General features: G+C 45.7%; 1 protein-coding gene across 1 annotated transcript in view; it reads left to right on the plus strand.

Moving 5' to 3' along the window:
* The window catches only part of sema5a (sema domain, seven thrombospondin repeats (type 1 and type 1-like), transmembrane domain (TM) and short cytoplasmic domain, (semaphorin) 5A), a 394308-nt gene that overhangs the window by 226198 nt on the left and 146839 nt on the right, over positions 1-21271 (plus strand). Inside the window, exons 8-10 of the mRNA XM_085988245.1 lie at positions 11615-11900; positions 12083-12218; positions 12416-12620. Coding sequence (XP_085844371.1) covers positions 11615-11900; positions 12083-12218; positions 12416-12620 — 627 coding nt within the window. The remainder of the gene's footprint in view (positions 1-11614; positions 11901-12082; positions 12219-12415; positions 12621-21271) is intronic.

The raw sequence follows: 21271 nt of genomic DNA on the forward strand, positions 1-21271 counted from the left end.
AGTGATGAGGCTGATCTTTTATATTACAGTCCGGAGTTGTGAACTTGTGAACTTAATTGATTGCTGAGGTTTATTCTTATTTCTTGAGCTTTGAATTTTGATCTATGCAATGCTCTTGGTGCTATCGGGTTCTTTGGAGTTCCAGGATAGGGAGTCAGAGTTGTCTCACCTGAGGTACATGAGCTACCATCTAATAGGGAGTATGGAACGAGCATTTTCAAAACAATCTTCTGTCTCATGAGCGATAAATATTCCACAGAATATTCCACTAATCGCACAGAATACGGGTAAATCTGTGCCATGTGCAATATTGCCCACAAGGAAACATTCCTGTCCCTTGATTATACTCGTCACCCAATGTAAATAGAATATGCAGTTTCATTCAGATCTGAAAGATCCTTAAAACATTTCAAAGCACTGTAGATGTTATGGTCTTTTGAAGGAATAGATTGAGCTTTTCACAAGAAACTGATGACTTTTGGAAGGTACAGTGACAATGAAACATTGCTGGGACAAAAGAGTGTTATTTGTGGAAAGCAACTGGCCAGGGATGAATAATGTAAGAATAGAGAGATATTCTGGAATTTAATTTACCTCTTGGGGGTGAGGAAAAATCTTACTAACATCCCCCAGGGAAGTTAAGTAAGTGGTTTACAGTCTAAAATAGGGCAAGTGAAAGGAGAAGGAGTTTCATTTTTATTTATTTGTCCTCGGGGTGTGGGTGACACTACTAATGCCACAAGACCTGACACCAGAAGATAATGGTGCCATGAAGGTGCACTCTAGCCATGCCACTGATGCTGGATCTTAGATCAGAGTGCTCACTGATGCTGGATCTTAGATCAGAGTGCTCACTGATACTGGATCTTAGATCAGACCGCTCACTGATACTGGGTCTTAGATCAGAGTGCTCACTGATACTGGATCTTAGATCAGAGTGCTCACTGATGCTGGATCTTAGATCAGACCGCTCACTGATACTGGATCTTAGATCAGAGTGCTCACTGATACTGGATCTTAGATCAGAGTGCTCACTGATAGTGGATCTTAGCTCAGTGTGCTCACTGATACTGGATCTTAGATCAGAGTGCTCACTGATACTGGGTCTTAGATCAGAGTGCTCACTGATACTGGATCTTAGATCAGAGTGCTCACTGATGCTGGATCTTAGATCAGAGCGCTCACTGATACTGGATCTTAGATCAGAGTTCTCACTGATACTGCATCTTAGATCAGAGTGCTCACTGATACTGGATCTTAGATCAGAGTGATCACTGATACTGGATCTTAGATCAGAGTGCTCACTGATACTGGATCTTAGATCAGAGTGCTCACTGATACTGGATCTTAGATCAGAGTGCTCACTGATACTGGATCTTAGATCAGAGTGCTCACTGATACTGGATCTTAGATCAGAGTGCTCACTGATACTGGATCTTAGATCTGAGCGCTCTCTGATACTGGATCTTAGATCAGAGCGCTCACTGATACTGGATCTTAGATCAGAGTGCTCACTGATACTGGATCTTAGATCAGAGCGCTCACTGATACTGGATCTTAGATCAGAGTGCTCACTGATACTGGATCTTAGATCAGAGTGCTCACTGATACTGGATCTTAGATCAGAGTGCTCACTGATACTGGATCTTAGATCAGAGCGCTCACTGATACTGGATCTTAGATCAGAGCGCTCACTGATACTGGATCTTAGATCAGAGTGCTCACTGATACTGGATCTTAGATCAGAGCGCTCACTGGTACTGGATCTTAGATCAGTGTGCTGACTGATACTGGATCTTAGATCAGAGTGCTCACTGATACTGGATCTGAGATCAGAGTTCTCACTGATACTGGATCTTAGATCAGAGCGCTCACTGATACTGGATCTTAGATCAGTGTGCTCACTGATACTGGATCTTAGATCAGAGTGCTCACTGGTGCTGCACCTTAGATCAGAGTGCTCACTGATACTGGATCTTAGATCAGAGTGCTCCCTGATACTGGATCTTAGATCAGAGTTCTCACTGATACTGGATCTTAGATCAGAGTGCTCACTGATACTGGATCTTAGATCAGAGTACTCACTGATACTGGATCTTAGATCAGAGTGCTCACTGATACTGGATCTTAGATCAGAGTACTCACTGATACTGGATCTTAGATCAGTGTGCTCACTGATACTGGATCTTAGATCAGAGTGCTCACTGATACTGGATCTTAGATCAGAGTACTCACTGATACTGGATCTTAGATCAGAGTGCTCACTGATACTGGATCTTAGATCAGAGTACTCACTGATACTGGATCTTAGATCAGTGTGCTCACTGATACTGGATCTTAGATCAGAGTGCTCACTGGTGCTGCACCTTAGATCAGAGTGCTCACTGATACTGGATCTTAGATCAGAGTGCTCACTGATACTGGATCTTAGATCAGAGCACTCACTGATACTGGATCTTAGATCAGAGTGCTCACTGATACTGGATCTTAGATCAGAGTGCTTACTGATACTGGATCTTAGATCAGAGTTCTCACTGATACTGGATCTTAGATCAGAGTGCTCACTGATACTGGATCTTAGATCAGAGTGCTCACTGATACTGGATCTTAGATCAGAGTGCTCACTGGTGCTGCACCTTAGATCAGAGTGCTCACTGATACTGGATCTTAGATCAGTGTGCTCACTGATACTGGGTCTTAGATCAGAGTGCTCACTGATACTGGTCTTAGATCAGAGCGCTCACTGATACTGGATCTTAGATCAGAGCGCTCACTGATACTGGATCTTAGATCAGAGTGCTCACTGATACTGGATCTTAGATCAGAGTGCTCACTGATAGTGGATCTTAGATCAGAGTGCTCACTGATACTGGATCTAAGATCAGAGTGCTCACTGATACTGGATCTTAGATCAGAGTGCTCACTGATACTGGATCTTAGATCAGAGTGCTCACTGATACTGGATCTTAGATCAGAGTGCTCACTGATACTGGATCTTAGATCAGAGTGCTCACTGATACTGGATCTTAGATCAGAGTGCTCACTGATACTGGATCTTAGATCAGAGTGCTCACTGATACTGGATCTTAGATCAGAGTGCTCACTGATACTGGATCTTAGATCAGAGTGCTCACTGATGTGCAGGAAGGTGGTGTCAGTTAGATGCTGCAGAGTCTAAAAGATGGCGCCCTGAAGCTCATGGAAGCCAGTGATTAAAGCACCTACACTGGATGCACAAACTGGTCTCGAGGCCAGTTGTCAAGGGGATGAGTGCTAATGTTCAAGGAGCCACTTCCTACTCCGGATATCACTGCGTTCTGTTGAATTCTTGAATTTTGGCACTGAGGATGACATCGAGTTCTGGCGTAACACCTGCTATCTGTTGCAGGTCAGTGACTTCATGTGAGTGTCATGCTGATCTAGCATCCTTTTTAGAGCAGGACCCCAGAGATCTGGGTCCTCAGGCTGGGGAGCTAGGGGCTGACTTCTACGGCGCCTCCGCCCCTCACTGTCAGATCCCACTTTCACCTCTGACTCCTCTGGCACCATGAGGGTAATGAGAGAAGGAGTGCCACATACATAAAGAGACTACAAGGATCGGGAGAGCAGGTAACTTGTCTCTGCTCCGGTGAGATTGTTAAGCTGTCCCTGCATAGCAAAAGAGGCCTGGGGTTCAAGAACCGGCACCAACAGCCACCTCACTAAATGCACATTTCAGATGGATCTCCAGCCTCCAACCCCAGATAGCCCGCTCCTTCTGTTCTGTATCTCTGTTAGGAGGACATGCAGGACCAGCTCCTTTAAGTTTTCCACTTTATCTTTGATCTGGCTGTCATCCTTGTCACCCAGTTGCATGCTTCTTCCAGTGCTGCGTTTCCTCCAGGTATTATATCCTGTTGCTGTACCAGATTTCTACTTCTCTTCCAGCTCTTTAGACAGCCTACACACCTCTGGAGTTTTTAAGAAAGGAGGGAGAGAAAAAACGGGGAACTGCAGACTATTATGTCCGTGTGTAATTGAGACATGGACTGCAGGAGTTGGTTACAACAGGTGTTTACTGAGTGGAGACAAAACTGGAACTACTATGCAAAGTTACTATACAGGCTTATATACAGGGGTGGTCACTACTGGTACTGCAGTATACAGGGGCTGCAGAATATAGTTCCTTCTGCAAAGTACATACACTACAATTCCTCCCCTTTTAGCTAAACAGTACATAACATTCGATTAATAATTAAATAACATATTTACAATTGCAGTTGCTATATACATTAGCTGAAGTTAAGCAATTATAAGTTCAGTCTTTGAGGAGGCTTCCTGATCCTGTCTGGATAATGCCACTTTGGGGTATCAGGTTCTTCTGGCAAAGTTGATTCGGAATCAACGTCGTTGTTTGGTTCGTCTGCTTCCAATATCACCGATTCTGAGGTAGATGCAATTGGTACTTCGGTTTCATCACCAGGTGTATCGGATCGTGGTGTGGATTTGACGTTTTCCAGTGACTCTAGAATCTGGTCAGCATGGCGTCTTACAATGCTCTCTCCAACGTCCACGGTATACATTAGAGGTCCTTGCCGTGTGCAGATCGTTCCTGGCTGCCATTTCTCTGTGCGGTAGTCCCGGGCCAAAACTGGCTGACCTATCTTAAAACTCCCGGTCAGCCTTTCATTCATATTCTGAAACTGCCTGTTCTCCACATCTCTTCTGAGGTTTGGCTTAACCAAATCCAAGCAGCATCGTAGTCTTCGATTGAAGAACATCATGGCTGGAGTTTGGTTGGTAACCGCATGTGTCGCATTCCAGTAGGCAAACAAGAAGTTATCCACCTTGTGTTGTAGGGGTATGTCTTCATTACACATTGCCTTGATAGCCTTCTTGAATGTTTGAATGAACCTCTCAGCCAATCCATTGGTGGCTGGATGATATGGGGCGGATGTGTAATGCTTAACACCATTGTTCTTTAAGAACCTCCGGAACTCTTCAGACACAAACTGTGGTCCATTGTCAGAGCAAATCTGTTCAGGCAGCCCATTTCTGGCGAATATGGTTTGTAAGATTGTGATAGTTTTTTCTGTGGTGGTTGAGGACATTTTTATTACCTCTGGCCACTTTGAATGTGCATCCACCGCAATTAAAAACATCGAGTCCATAAATGGACCAGCAAAATCAATGTGCACCCTTTGCCATGGAGATGAGGGCCACTCCCATGGATGTAGAGGGGCTTGTGGTGGGGCGTTTTGGACCTTCTGGCATCCTGTACAGCTCTTGGTCATCTCTTCGATTTCTCTATCGATTCCTGGCCACCACACAAATGCTCTGGCTAAGTTCTTCATTTTTACCCCTCCCAGATGACCCTCATGAAGCTCATTGAGCACTCTATCCTTCAATTTGGGTGGAATTACTACTCTGGATCCACACATCAAGGTTCCTCTGCACACTGACAGCTGTTCTCTTCTCGGCGAGAATGCTGGCAACAGTGGTTCGCCATGTGCTGGCCATCCCTTCACCATTAAATCATAGACCCTGGAGAGTGTTGGGTCATTTCGTGTTTCCTTTTCTATGTTTGCATTCGTCACAGGTAGACATTCGACTATGGTCGAGTGGAATATCTCCACAGGATCCACTGCAGATGCTTCTTCCACCATCGGCAACGGTAGGCGCGACAATCCATCAGCATTCCCATGCTGTTTAGTTCCTTTGTACTCGATGTCATATTGGTGTGCCCCTAGGAAAAGGGACCACCTCTGTAGCTGTTGTGCTGTCATTATCGGGACGCCCTTCTGAGGGTTGAAAATGGAGACAAGAGGTTGATGATCAGTTAGTAGAGTAAATTTCTGACCGTGCAGGTAGTGATTGAACTTCTTCACCCCCCACACCAGGCTGAGGGCCTCTCTGTCAATCTGGACGTAGTTACGCTCGGCTGAAGTTAACGAGCGTGACGCAAAAGCTATCGGCCTCTCTGAACCATCAAGGAATTTATGTGACAGTACCGCTCCAATGCCGTAGGGAGACGCATCACATGCCAGTCTTATCGGTAGTGATGGGTTGCAGTGAGCCAATACTTCTCTTGAAGTGATTAGGTCTTTCCTCTTCTGAAAGGCCCGCTTACATTCATCGCTCCATTTCCATGCTACTCCAGTTTGTAGTAGGGCGTTCAGTGGGTGCAGAATTGTGGACAAATTCAGCAAAAACTTATGGTAGTAATTCACCAGTCCAAGGAATGACCTCAGTTGCGACACATTTTCAGGTGCTGGAGCCTTAACTACCGCTTCAATTTTGTCAGGGGACTTATGTAACCCCTCTTCATCAATCACGTGGCCACAATACGATATCTGTTTCTTAAAAAACTCGCACTTGGGCGATTGGCTCGTAGCCCATGTTCTCTTAGTCTAGTGAGCACCTGCTCTAGGTTGGCAAGGTGTTCACTGTCATTTTCACCTGTCACTAGGATGTCGTCCAAGTAACACTGAGTCCCCGGAATCCCTTGCAGGACTTGTTCCATCGCTCTTTGCCATATCGCCGGAACTGATGCTACTCCGAATACCAGTCGATTATACTGGTAAAGACCTTTGTGAGTGTTTATCGTGAGATACTTCCTAGAGGATTCTTCAACCTCCATCTGCAAATATGCTTGTGCTAGGTCAATCTTTGTAAAACGCTTCCCTTCAGATAGTGAGGCGAAGATATCTTCTATCCTCGGGAGGGGATACTGTACTGTGTGAAGGACTGGGTTCACCATCACCTTGAAGTCCCCACAGATGCGAACCTTCCTTGGCTCCTCAGACTTATTGTTTAACGTTTTTTTCATGACAGGAACGATGGGTGTCGCCCACTCACTCCAATCTACCTTAGATAACACGCCTGCATTCTCCAGATTCTCCAGCTCTGCCTCGACGGCTGGGCGAATTGCATACGGTACCGGTCTTGCTTTGAAAAACTTGGGAATTGCATTCTCTTCTATTTTTATCGAGGCGGTTATGCCTTTAAGAGTTCCCAGTTCTTGTTGAAATACCTCTTTAGCTTTAGCTAAGATTTTTGACAATCGTCCAGGTGTGACGTCGTCATCCTTTTTACCAGCCACAGTCAGTGCTTGAATGGAGTGCCAGTCTAAACTTATCTTTCTGATCCATTCACGTCCCAATAACCGTGGTCCACCATCTTGCAGTATGTACAGATACAATTTCTGTATTTCCTTGCCGTTGTATTCGACAGGCACCCTTATTTTCCCTCTGGGGTATACTTTCTGCCCCGTATACGTCTTCAAGACAATGGATGTCTCTCTCAAGGGTACGTGTGAGAATAGCCGCTCGTAGTCTCGTCGATTCATGACGGTCAGGGCTGATCCTGTATCCAATTCCATTTTGACTTGGGACCCTGCTATCATGAGGGTGACCCAAAAGATTCGGTGATCCTCTTTTGCGATTACATTGTGAAGTTTGAGACAGCTTAGTCTCTTGTTCCCGGATTCACTATCGCTCTTCTGGTGTTCGGAACTACTGTCCGTCATCTTTTGTACTTTCCTGTACTGTTCCTTAGTAGCTTTTTTGTTGTCGTTAGTCTTCTTCCCAGACCTGCAAACTCGTGCAATGTGTCCCATCTTTCCGCATTGCCTGCATATTTTGTCCTTGGACCAGCAGTCCTTCTGGTCATGGGTTGTTCTGCCACAGCGATAACATTTTTCAGATCCCCGTGTCATTTCATGGGTGCCGTATTCCTGTGGCTTTTGCTGTATTTCCACAGCTCCCCTTGCTGCTGCTTCGTACGATACTGCCATGCTGAAAGCCTTATGTAGCGTCAGCTCTTTCTCTGAGAGTAACCTCTTCTGGGTTCCTTCACTCAGGAGTCCACAGACAAATTTGTCCCGTAGGGTATCTGCCAGTCCTGCTCCGAACTGGCAGTGCTTTGATAGCTTGCGTAGTTCCGTAAGGTAATCAGCATTGCTCTCATCTTTATGCTGATTTCTCTTGTGGAATTTAAATCTTTCTGCTATCAGCAGCGGTGTAGGATTTAGGTGTTCCTGTAGGATATCAACAATTTCGTTAAAACTCTTCGCCATCGGTTTGGCTGGAGTGATCAGGTTCCGCAATAGGCCATACGTTCTTGCGCCCATTAAGTTTAGTAGTACCGATGCCTTTTTCTCATCGGCTACTTCATTTGCCTTGCAATATACTTCGACTCTTTCCACATACGTGGTCCAGTCTTCTATTGCATTATCGAAGGCAGTGATATTGCCAGTCTTCGGCATCTTGGAAATCTAAGATGGCGCCTCCCGTGCTTTGCCTTCTTCCCCGATTGAACAAAATTGTGCCTCCCGCGCTTTGCCTTCTTCCCTGCTGGATTAAGATGGCGCCTCCCGCACTTTCTGTCTTCTCCGCTGCTGCTAGCGCTGTTGCTGGCGTTTTTATGCCTTGATGGCGACGTCCTATGGTCTTCGCGCACTTCCCCCCCGGGCTGCTGCTAACGCCGCTCTCCGCGGTCCCCGTGGCAAACTGCAGCTCCTCGCGGCTTTCTGCACTTCTAATTTCTTTTATTTTCCCGTCATCAGAGCAAACCCTATGGGACACTTTCCTCCCTCTTCTCGGGTCTGTACGCTGCCTGGCTTCGTAGCACCGGCCGCGCCCTGTGTGCTCCACCCTCTCTCTCTCCTCTTCCCGACAACGCTGCTCGGCCCCGTTGAAAAGTCACCCGATCGAGCTCTAGCCCGCCGCAGCCCAGGAAGGATCAGTGTACTACCTGCCACCAGCCCAATTAGCTGGAACACCGTAGACAGGATAACCAAGCCCCGTTCTCGACAGCCTCTCCTGCAAATCTTCAACTCCGATGAATCAGAGGCAGTTGCCCACGGTCGACGCCCGTTTCTTCTGTTTGTTTTTTTTTCTTTCTTCCTTCTGGCCTCGACCTCTAACAACTTCGCTTCAGGGATGGATCCCCATGAGGTGGTGCAGAACTGTAGGTAAGTTCGGATCTGCTCGTCGCCAGTATTATGTCCGTGTGTAATTGAGACACGGACTGCAGGAGTTGGTTACAACAGGTGTTTACTGAGTGGAGACAAAACTGGAACTACTATGCAAAGTTACTATACAGGCTTATATACAGGGGTGGTCACTACTGGTACTGCAGTATACAGGGGCTGCAGAATATAGTTCCTTCTGCAAAGTACATACACTACACAGACCAGTTAGCCTGACATCAGTAATAGGGAAAATGCTAGAATCTATCATTAAGGACGTGGTAACAGGGCACTTAGAAAATAATAGGGTTGGGCAGAGTCAACACGGATTTATGAAAGGGAAATCGTGTTTAACAAATCTGTTAGAGTTTTTTGAGGTTGTAACGAGCAGAATAGATAAGTGGATGTGGTGTATTTGGATTTTCAGAAGGCATTCGATAAGGTGCCACACAAGAGGCTATTAAACAAAGTTAGGGCTCATGGGATTGGGGGTAATATACTAGCATAGATTGAGGATTGGTTAATAGACAGAAAACAGAGAGTAGGAATAAATGGGTCATTTTTAGGTTGGCAGGCTGTAACTAGTGGGGTACAGCAAGGATTAGTGCTTGGGCCTCAGCTATTCACAATCTGTATCAATGATTTGGATGAGGAGACCAAATGTAATATATCCAAGTTTGCTGATGATACAAAGCTGGGTGGGAATGTAAGTTGTGAGGAGGATGCAAAGAGTCTTCAGGAGGATATAGACAGGCTAAGTGAGTGGGCAAGAACATGGCAAATGGAATATAATGTGGAGAAATGTGAAGTTATCCACTTTGGTAAGAAAAATAGAAAAGCAAAGTATTTTTTAAATGGTGAAAGATTGGGAAATGTTGGTGTTCAGAGGGACATAGGTGTCCTTGTACACGAATCACTGAAAGTTAACATGCAGGTACAGCAAGCAATTAGGAAAGCAAATGGTATGTTGGCCTTTATTACAAGATGATTTGAGTATAAGAGTAAAGACGTCTTACTACAATTATATAGGACCCTGGTGAGACCACACCTGGAATATTGTGTACTGTTTTGGTCTCCTTACCTAAGGAAGGATATACTTGCCATAGAGGGAGTGCAACGAAGGTTCACCAGATTGATTCCTGGGATGGGGGGATTGTCCTATGAGGAGAGATTGAGTAGACTAGGCCTATATTTTCGAGTTTAGAAGAATGAGAGGTGATCTCATTGAAACATACAACATTCTTACAGGGCTTGACAGGGTAGATGCAGGGAGGATGTTTTCTCTGGCTGGGGAGTCTAGAAACAGGGGTCACAGTCTCAGAATAAGGGGGTCAGCCATTTAGGACTGAGATGAAGAGAAATTTCTTCACTCAGAGGGTGGTGAATCTTTGGAATTCTCTACCCCAGAGGGTTGTGGAGGCTCAGCCATTGAGTATGTTCAAGACAGAGATCGATAGATTTTTGGATATTAAGGGAATCAAGGGATATGGGGATAGTGCAGGAAAGTGGAGTTGAGGTAGAAGATCAGCCATGATCTTATTGAATGGTGGAGCAGGCTCGAGGGCCAAATGGCTTACTCCTGCTCCTATTTCTTATGTTCTCATGTTTACAGTGGGGTCAGCGCACTGAGGAAGTCCCGCTCTACCTCAGTTCGTTGAGATTTTGGGCCCTATTTGCTTCAATTATCTATTAATAATTTCATGTGTTACTTTTTTCCAAGCTATCGTAGCCGACTTTTGATGCACCTGGTACTGTTGTTCTGGAGTCAGCAGGAATGACCAGCTACAATCTGCTCAGCCTGCCCACATTTAAAAGGGGTAGTGGCAGATTAGGAAAAGTACAGCGCCATTTCAAAGTTAATATTTAAAATAAATATTGGGGGTAATTTCCATAGGCGTTCTCCCGCTTGTTCACCGTAACTTCGGCAGGAGAGCCACGGAAACCCAGGAAATATTATTTTGAATGATATATTTCAATTGGTAGGTTGCTGGAGTAATTGTGATGTTAGATTTTAGAACCAACAGTGCCAATTAAAGCATAGTGGCTCCGGAATTCCTCAGGGATTCTGCTAGTCTCTAACTCTTTCAGGAGCATGGCAGAACCTCCAGAAAAACGACGGAGACCGATTGCACAAAGTCTCTACCATCTCCATGAGTTTCATAGTTGTCTCACAAGGGGGCAGAATCTCCATCCGGCTCCTTAAAAGACAAATTACATGCAGGGGACGGATCAAGTGGCCTGGACCCGCGAAGAGAGGAAAATTTATTTTCATTGACATTTTCCCAGGTGGGCCCTCTTGCTCAGGTTTAATGTGGCCTTGGCAATCTCCAGCCCTGGAGTTGTGGGCATGGCGTAAGTAGGAACTGGAGATAAACCCACAGTGGTGATGTCACCCACCTGCCCCATGTTAGTTCGGTGCCCTCCTACCGACTCCGCAAACTCCGGTGGGGTCAGCACTGGAGGACACCAGCGAGCGCACTCACTATGTAATCTCCAGAATCGCGTCCAAGGGAATGTTGTAGTCATTATTCTGTCAAACGTAGGCACTGAAGTTGTTACTTGGACGGAACAAAGATTGTGTGCCAAGAGCTACAGAGAAAATGCAATATCCAAAAGGTATCATAACTGTGATTTTTGTTACATTTTTATGATTTTGTTTTGTAGAGCCAAATTTTGTGTCATCCTATGACATTGGAAACTTCACCTATTTCTTTTTTCGGGAGAATGCAGTGGAACATGACTGTGGAAAAACTATTTTCTCCAGAGTGGCCAGGGTGTGTAAAAATGACATTGGAGGGAGATTTCTCCTGGAGGATACCTGGACAACCTTCATGAAAGCCCGACTAAACTGTTCTCGACCTGGTGAAATTCCTTTTTATTACAATGAGCTGCTAAGCACGTTCTTCTTACCTGAGCAAGACATGCTGTATGGGATCTTCACCACTAACGTGTACGTACCCACTAGATCTTTTCCCATTTCAGTGTGAGGACACAACTGTAGGTGCTCTTTGTTGTGTTCTCTTCAGATACCTCATTGTTCTTCAGATGCTGCACCTGTATTTATTAGTGCAGACCAAGATGAAATCATATTTGTCAAGTCTATTTAATAAAACATGGGCATGTTTCCTACAGGAATAGTATAGCGGCTTCGGCTGTCTGCATGTTTAATCTGAGCGCCATTACCCAAGTTTTTGCCGGGCCATTCAAATTCCAGGAGAATTCCCGTTCAGCATGGCTGCCTTTTTCCAATCCAAATCCTAATTTTCAGGTATTTATGGCTCAACTTCTATGAAACTTTCTGTGATTTTGTACATGGTTAGTAATCTTAATTGTAAGATTGTGCTGTAAGATTCTAGGATAATGGTTTCTTAATTTTAATATATTTCAATGTGTGTTCATTATTCTTTTATTTGTTTTTCTTTGTAATTTCCAACAGAAACTTATCTTTTTTTTGTACTTTATTAGTGTGATACTATCGATTATGGTCCCTATATGAATCTCACAGAGAGGAACCTCCAGGATGCTCAGAAGTTTATTCTTATGCATGAAGTGGTGCAGCCCATATTTCCAGTCCCTTTCTTCATGGAGGACAATAGTCGATTTTCACACATAGTGGTTGATGTTGTGCAGGGAAAGGACATGCTCTTCCATGTTATGTACTTGGCCACAGGTATCACAAATTAATTCACAGTATAAGAATGAGATGCATGACCTGAATGCACGTTATTATGCCAATGATCAGCATTAACATAGTTTAATAAACATCTGTAAAACATTTAGTTCTCATGTACCAGATATATGATCAGTAATTTATGTAATTACATGTCACTTTAACAAAAATCCATTTGCTTACGTCACAAAGATTGTGAAATTGCATGAAGCAGCCATGGTTGATGAATAAGAATGCTGTGTTTCATCACATTTTTAAAAATCACTGAACTATTTGTATTTATAGCTGCGCAGTTTGCAAGGTTATCCAGTTACAATGATTGTTCTATTCAGTCACTCAAAGCCGTCCATCACTGGTGTCAGAGGATGTTGCTGTTTCAATTGTTTCATGTCCAGTATTGGCAGGTGATCCTCATTCACAGGTAGTCACTTGCTGTAGTTTCTTCTAAGTTGGACATTGCAGAAACAAAGGCAGTGCACTATATGCCTCTCACCCCGCTGCTTGCTGCTGTGAATTTATGGCTAGTCTTGTTGCATTTAAAACTCGCATTAACTTATGTTTGATTGACACTGACAGTGGCCAAGGTGAATTCTGTGGTACAGACCGTCAACCCTCTTGAATGGAGGAGCCTGTCACGTGGCAAATTTGAAAAAGGCTTTGGGGCTTGGGAAAACACTGGCTTACACTGGGGTAATTTTGACTTTGGACAATATTGTAAAACAGGAGATATCAATTCAGCTGCCCGTTATACATCCCTCCTGATCATAATGGGTGGCTGAATCGACATCGTACGTTTTACACTATTGCCCAAAGTAAAAATTGCATCCAGTCTTCTTAGTTTCACCAAAATCATAAACAGTTTTTTTTTAACTTTTTAACCATACAGTTGCCATATGTATTCCCAGCATAATCTACTGTTTGTATAATGCGCTATACTTCCAGGATAAAACAAAACATTAAATCATAGCTAAAATGCTGTCAGTTGTAGAATAAAACAAATTAATAGCAGATTGATTTTAGAGCAGGTATGCCGGTTTCACGCCACTTGAATTAAGGATGCTTATACTCAGCAGCTGCAAATAAGAAAATGCTCCCCACCAAATAGTTTAATTTAGTTGAAACAGAAAAATTCTAATTAAAAGCACATTCTGTTTGTAGAAAATAGAAGTTGGCAACAGCAAGCAGTGCCTTGTGCCATCATGCTGCAATAAAGACTCAGGACGTCCCAAGTGCTTTACAGCCAATGAAGTACTTCTGAAGTGTAGTCACTGTTGTAATGTACGAAATGCGGCAGCCATTTTGTACACGGCAAGCTTCCTCAAACAGCAATGTGATAATGACCAGATAATCTCTTTTTAGTGATGGTTGAGAGATAAATATTGGCCTGAACAACAGGGAGAACTCCCCTGCTCTTCTTCGTGCCATGGGATATTTTACATCCACCTGAGGAGGTTTAACCTCCCATCTGAAAGACAGCACTGCTTCAGGGATGCACTGGTAGTTCCAGCCTAAATTTTGTGCTCAAGTTCCTGGAGTGGGATTTGAACCCATGATCTTCTGCTTCAAAAGTGCTGCCACTGAGCCACAGCTGGCACCTGGTTGCTGAAACATTCTTGAATATGTTCCCCGAAGTCTGTGGCACCACAATTCAATATTCTATCTATTAGCCATTTTGTAGCCTTTGATTATTGCAGTGTTAAACAGTCTAAGCAGCAGTAACATTTGAGGTACCATTTAAAGTCAGCATGTGCCACCAGAATTTAAACATATTGGGGCTGATTTTCCCCAGATACTTTAGGTGCTAACGAGCCTGCGAGGTGGACACGATGGACTCTTAAACTGCAACGCCAGTTTAGCCCGCGTTTAGTGCTAGACGCCATCTTGGTAAAGAAGTTGAAGCACGCAGTAGGAACAACTGTTTGGAGGATCATTAAGGGGATGATTAAAAATTAAACTGCCTGCTAGCACTCATTAAAGAGGCTGCATGCCATTTTGGTGGATAACACTTCATTTGATTACCTCTCCCAACAGCGCCCAGCTGAACAGGAATAAACAAGTCCTTGTTGAGGATTGCGAGCGCTACTTAATGCCACGCTCAGCTTTCACTGTCCACTTGTTGATTGAGATTGACTGACTACACTGCGTTTGAAGACGACTTTTGAGACACATTGGGAGACTTTCTGGGACACTTTGTCAAGACTTCACCAACACTTTATCAACATTTATCCCGGAAATTCTCTCAGGACTTCACCTAAATAGATTGAGTGTTGTGCTACTCCACCTTATTGGACACTTTAGAGGAGTCACCAGAAGAAAGGAAGTGCTTGGTCCTGGGCATCTTGCTCGGGGTCCCCTTGCTCTGCATGAGGAATTGGAGGAGGAGATGAGGCCAGGCAGAGCAGCACCAGCTGCTGCAGGAGAGAGGGACAGGAGGGTGAGGAGAGCTCTCAGCAGGAAGCCCTATCCACCCATTGGGCTCAATTTTGCCAGGCCTGAGGAGGCGGGATTGGAGGCGTGTGAGGTGTTAAAATCGCAAAAAGTGGCTGGAGGGCCCGATCCCGCCTCCGAGCAATTTTCCCACATGCCGGTTTTCTGACCCTGTCTCCATCCCACCTCCAAGAGGCGGGATAGGCCCTTAACAACCAGTTAAGTGCCTCTATAATCCCATTTTGAGAGGCCTTTCTGATTTTAACAGTTTTCCCACGTGCTGCACGCCTCCTCTGAAATACGCCAGTGAAACCTGGCGGCAGCACAAGTGGATTGCTTACTAACAGCTGCAGCTCTACCATTAAAAAGGAGATTTCAGCAATCATCATTTGCAGGTTCTTATAAATCTCATCATTCATCAAGAAACTACTCGTGAAATAACGCTGGACAGCCAGCTGGTGGCGCCGTCCAAGGAGTATAAATACTCGGGCGTTGGCCCCAGCTTATCAGGGACATTTTGTAAGACAAGGTACTAGTGAAGTACAACTAGTCCTCCATGTTCTGAAACAAGTTGATTAAAGCCTTGTTTTATGCTCAAACCAAGTGTGTAGTGAGTTTTATTATGTCAATTTAATCAACTTGATATCAACTCCACGCTTTGGGTGATTCGGGAACGGCCAGCTACGACTCGAACCGTAGAAGGGAACTTAGACAAGTAATCGATCCATCATGGAAAAAATACTTAGACCCGCCCGTCTCGACCTGGACCCGAATTCACTTACAGCTGCTAAGGTATGGAAACACTGGTATCGTACCTTTAGCAACCTCCTTGAGGAGTGTGGTGAGAATGTTCCTAACAAGTTACGAATGCTTGCTAATTATGTATCCCCTCATGTGTTTGATTATATCGAAGACTGTGTAGACTTTGATGCCGCTATCGAAATACTACAGCAGCTGTATGTCAAGTCCCCAAATGAAAATTTTGCTTGGCATCTACTGGCCACAACTCGACAACAACCCGGGGAATCACTTGACGAATTCCTTCAGAAACTTTGCAAGCTCAGCAAGGATTGTAATCTTAAACCTGTTACAGCTGAGCAGTACCAGGAGGAGTTAATTCGTGATTCCTTTATTAATGGGATTGCTTCTCCCTTCATACGTCAGCGTCTGTTCGAGAATAAAACCCTCAAGTTACAGGCTGCCTATGACGAGGCATGTTCTCTGGACTTAGCAAAGAGGAATGCAGACACCTATCTTTCACCACCTGCACGGGCTGCTGCTATCACTTTTAGTGACTCTTTCGATAGGCCACGGGCGGAAGCCCTCACGGATGAAGACTCCAACCCGGCTGATGACAACCCTACCCTAGAAACCTACACTGATGACGACCCCGCCCTAGCGGCATCTTGGCAATCTGGAAGGAAGTGTTTCTTCTGTGGAGGTGCGTTCCATTATAGGAAATTTTGTCCTGCTCGTAACGCGACCTGCAATCATTGCAGCAAGAAAGGTCACTTTTCTAAGGTATGCCAGTCAAGAGCCACTGTTAGTAAGAAAGGCCACTTTTCTAAGGTATACCGGTCGAGAGCTCCTGTTAGTTTTGCAGCTACTATCTATAAAACTGCTCCTCCCCCAAGAGCCACTACTAAGGTTACAGCTGTCAAGGGTAAAACTGCCCCTCCTCCCATCACAGCTGTTTTTCCCCAAAGTCTGTCCCATGCAGCCACGGAGGTTTCGGTAAATGGACACATTTTGAGTGCACTAATCGACTCATGCAGCTCTGACAGCTTCATTAGTGAGCGGGCTGTCAGTAAGTTAAAACTGCGTATTTACCCCTCAGACAGGGAAATTGCAATGGCTCTGACGACACTGACCACCAATTCTTCCGGCTTTTGTCTTGTCGACCTTATGCTCAATGGCCGCACTTATTTCTCCACCCGGCTCGGGGTGCTCAAGAACCTATGCAGTGATGTGCTCCTAGAACAGGATTTCCAGAAACAACACAAAAGACTCACTTTCGAGTTTGGAGGGTCAAAGCCGGAGCTTACTATTTCCAAAGTACCGTTTTGTGCGTTTTCGGCGGCTTCGCTTGACGAGCCCTCCTTGTTTGCCAATCTTTCCCCCCGATGTAAGCCCATAGTCACTAAATCATGATGTTTCAGCCAAGATGATCGATCCTTTATCGAGACAGAAATCTCTCGCCTTCCAGCTGACGGTATCATTGAGCCATGTTCATCTTCCTGGCGGGCTCAAGTCGTCGTTGTTAAAAATCCTCTGAAGCAACACAAGAAACGTCTTTGCATCGATTACTCGCAAGCTATTAACCAGTATACCGATCTGGATGCCTACCCACTACCACGCATCAATGACATGGTCAATAACCTTGCCAACTACAAGGTATTTTCAACTTTTGATTTAAAGAGCGCATATCGTCAAGTACCGTTAAAGGACTCTGACAAGAAGTATATGTACGAAGTCACACAACACCAGGTTATAGTCCAACAGTTTTATTTGAAATCACAAGCTTTCGGAGCGCTGCTCCTTCATCAGGTGAAGTGGGGAGATGCATAAAGACACAGCTTATATAGTCAGAGAATAATGCCAGATGATTACAGGTAATCTTTCTAACTGCCATTTATCACACCTCGGCAGAGAGATAATCACAGCAATCAAAGGTGTGAATGGTGTCCAAACAGGTCAGTCAGGAAAACATTACATCAAAGAACAATAAGGTGGGGTCACAAGGGGTCAAATGTTGCAGATGCTGGGGTCTGTATGAAAAACAAAAAACAGACAAAAAATATTTTTTTTGCTGGAAATCACAGCAGGTCCGGCTGCATCTATGTCGAGAGAACAAGCCAATGACGACTCAAGTCTGGATGACCCTACGTCAGGTGGGGTTACATGTAGCGTGACATGAACCCAAGATCCCGGTTGAGGCTGTCCTCATGAGTGCGGAGCTTGGCTATCAGTTTCTGCTCTACGATTTTGCATTGTCGTGTGTCTCAAAGGCCGCCTTGGAGAATGCTTACCCAAAGATCGGAGGCTGAATGTCCTTGACTGCTGAAGTGTTCCCTGACTGGGAGGGAACACTCCTGCCTGGCGATTGTTGCGCGGTGTCCGTTCATCCATTGTCGCAGTGTCTGCATGGTCTCGCCGATGTACCATGCTCCGGGGCATCCTTTCCTGCAACGTATGAGGTAGACAACGTTGCCCGAGTCACATGAGTTATGTACCATGTACCTGGTGGGTGGTATCCTCACGTGTGATGATGGTATCTGTGTTGATGATCTGGCATGTCTTGCAGAGGTTGCCGTGGCAGGGTTGTGTGGTGTCGTGGTCGCTGTTCTCCTGAAAGCTGGGTAATTTGCTGCGAACGATGGTCTGTTTGAGGTTAGGCGGCTGTTTGAAGGCGAGTAGTGGAGGCGTGGGGATGGCCTTAGCGAGGTGTTCGTCGTCATCGATGACATGTTGAAGGCTGCGAAGAACATGGCGTAGTTTCTCCGCTCCGGGGAAGTACTGGACGACGAAGGGTACTCTGTTGGTTGTGTCCCGTGTTTGTCTTCTGAGGAGGTCTATGCGATTTTTTGCTGTGGCCCATCGGAACTGTCGATCGACGAGTCGAGCATCATATCCTGTTCTTATGAGGGCGTCTTTCATCGTCTGTAGGTGTCCATCTCGTTCCTCCTCGTCTGAGCAGATCCTGTGTATTCGCAGGGCTTGTCCATAGGGGATGGCTTCTTTAACGTGGTTAGGGTGGAAGCTGGAGAAGTGGAGCATCCTGAGGTTGTCCGTGGGCTTGCGGTAGAGTGAAGTGCTGAGGTGTCCATCTTTGATGGAGATTCGTGTGTCCAAGAATGAAACCGATTCTGAGGAGTTTGATGGTGGGATGGAACTTGTTGATGTCATTGTGTAGTCTTTTCATTGCTGTGATTACCTCTCTGCCGAGGTGTGATAAATGGCAGTTAGAAAGATTACTTGTAATCGTCTGGCATTATTCTCTGACTATATAAGCTGTGTCTTTATGCATCTCTCCACTTCACCTGATGAAGGAGCAGCGCTCCGAAAGCTTGTGATTTCAAATAAAACTGTTGGACTATAACCTGGTGTTGTTTGACTTCGTACATTTCTCCACCCCAGTCCAACACCGGCATCTCCACACCAAGAAGTATATGGCCTTTGAGGCCAATGGTCGGCTTTACCAGTTTTGTCACCTTCCATTTGGGGTCACCAATGGGGTGGCCATCTTTCAACGGGCAATGGACAGCCTGGTCAAACAGGAGAACTTAACAGACACTTTTCCATATCTGGCTAATATCACAATTGCTGGTCATGACCAGAAGGAGCATGATGCCAACCTCCAGAAATTTTTTGATGTTCTCCATCGTCGCAACTTAACCTTAAATGAGTCCAAATCTGTGAAATCAGTACCATCAGTCAACATCCTTGGCTACTGGGTGGGCAACAGTGTCATCAAACCAGATCCGGAGCGACTTCGTCCACTTCAGGAGCGCCCTCCCCCACGAACCTCGGCTCTCTTCGTCGGGCACTCGGCATGTTCACCTATTATGCAAAATGGATAACCCACTTCTCCAACAAGATCCAGCACCTGCTTCATGCAAAGTCATTTCCATTAGAGGCAACGGCTATTTCAGCTTTCAACCTCCTCAAGCGACAACTGGAAAAAGCCACGCTTCGTTCCATTGATGAAAATCTTCCTTTCGTGGTCGAGTGCGATGCATCGGATGTGGCGATCTCTGCTACCTTGAATCAAGGTGGTCGACCCATTGCATTTCTGTCCAGAACTTTGCAGGGTAGCGAGCTCCATTATCCTCCTGTTGAGAAGGAGGCTACGGCCATCATCGAAGCGGTACGTAAATGGAGTCATTTTCTCGCTCGTCGCCATTTTACACTTATAACCGATCAGCGCTCCGTGGCCTTTATGCTGGATAACCAGAAATGCACTAAGATCAAGAATAACAAAATACAACTCTGGAGGATGGAATTGGCCGCCTTTGGATACACCATACATTATCGACCCGGCAAAGAGAATGTGTCCCTGGATACCCTCACGCGGGCATTCTGTTCTTATATGTCAACTTCGACTCTGGCGGATCTTCATACTGACTTATGCCATCCTGGCGTTACCCGTATGTTGCACTTTGTGCGATCTAAAAATCTCCCATTTTCTACGGAAGATGTGAAAAGAACGTGCTCCTCCTGTAGAATTTGTGCGGAATTAAAACCGCAATTTTTCCTTCCATCGGATGGCTCGCTCATACACGCTATGCAGCCTATGCAGTGACTCAGCATTGACCTTAAAGGGCCATTGCCCTCCTCAACGCGAAACACCTACTTACTGACTATGGTGGATGAATATTCATGCTTTCCCTTTGCTTTCCCCTGTCCCAATATGCTTACTTCCACAGTGATCAAAAGCCTTGATCAAGTCTTTTCCCTTTGTGGTACGGCCAATTTCATCCACTCTGATCGGGGTCCCTCCTTCATGTCAAGCGAACTCAAAAGTTATCTCTCCCAACGGGGAATCGCCACAAGTAAAACGACACCGTATCATCCCATCGGTAACGGACAGGTTGAGAGATACAACGCTATCATTTGGAATGCTGTTCGTCTTGCGCTGAGGTTACGCAACCTACCAGACCAGCAGTGGGAAACTATGCTCCCTGACGTGTTGCATTCCATCAGTTTTCTCCTTTCTACGTCTATCAATGTCACACCTCACGAGCGATTCTTCAGCTTCCAGCATCGCTCCACCCATGGGACGTCTCTGCCGTCATGGTTGGCAGCTCCCGGCCCCGTGCTGCTCCGAAGATTCGTCCGATCATCTAAAACCGATCCTCTCATCGACGAGGTAGAACTCACGGACGTCAACCCCACGTACGCGCACGTGCAGTACCCTGATGGCCGGGAGTCCACCGTTTCGCTCCGGGACCTGGCTCCCTGTCCAGCCGGTTCCACGGACTCAACCAATAGAGGGACCCACGGGGATGATGCCGACACTCTGCGCTCCCCCGAAGATGATGCCCTATCTGGGGCATCGAAAGATCTGCCAGCTGCCCCACTGGATCCACTTGGGGAGCCGAGTGCTCCCCGTGGGATGGCCACCCGAGGCCAGGACGCCCATCAATCCCCGGCTATCCAACAGGATATGAAGCCAGTTCTGCGCCTGTGGGGACCCGCACCCGGAGTCACGATCTCCCCAGCCT

Source organism: Somniosus microcephalus, chromosome 5 (assembly GCF_052327205.1).
Source record: "Somniosus microcephalus isolate GS21.2 chromosome 5, FLI_Smic_1.0, whole genome shotgun sequence".
Lineage (NCBI taxonomy): Eukaryota > Metazoa > Chordata > Chondrichthyes > Squaliformes > Somniosidae > Somniosus > Somniosus microcephalus.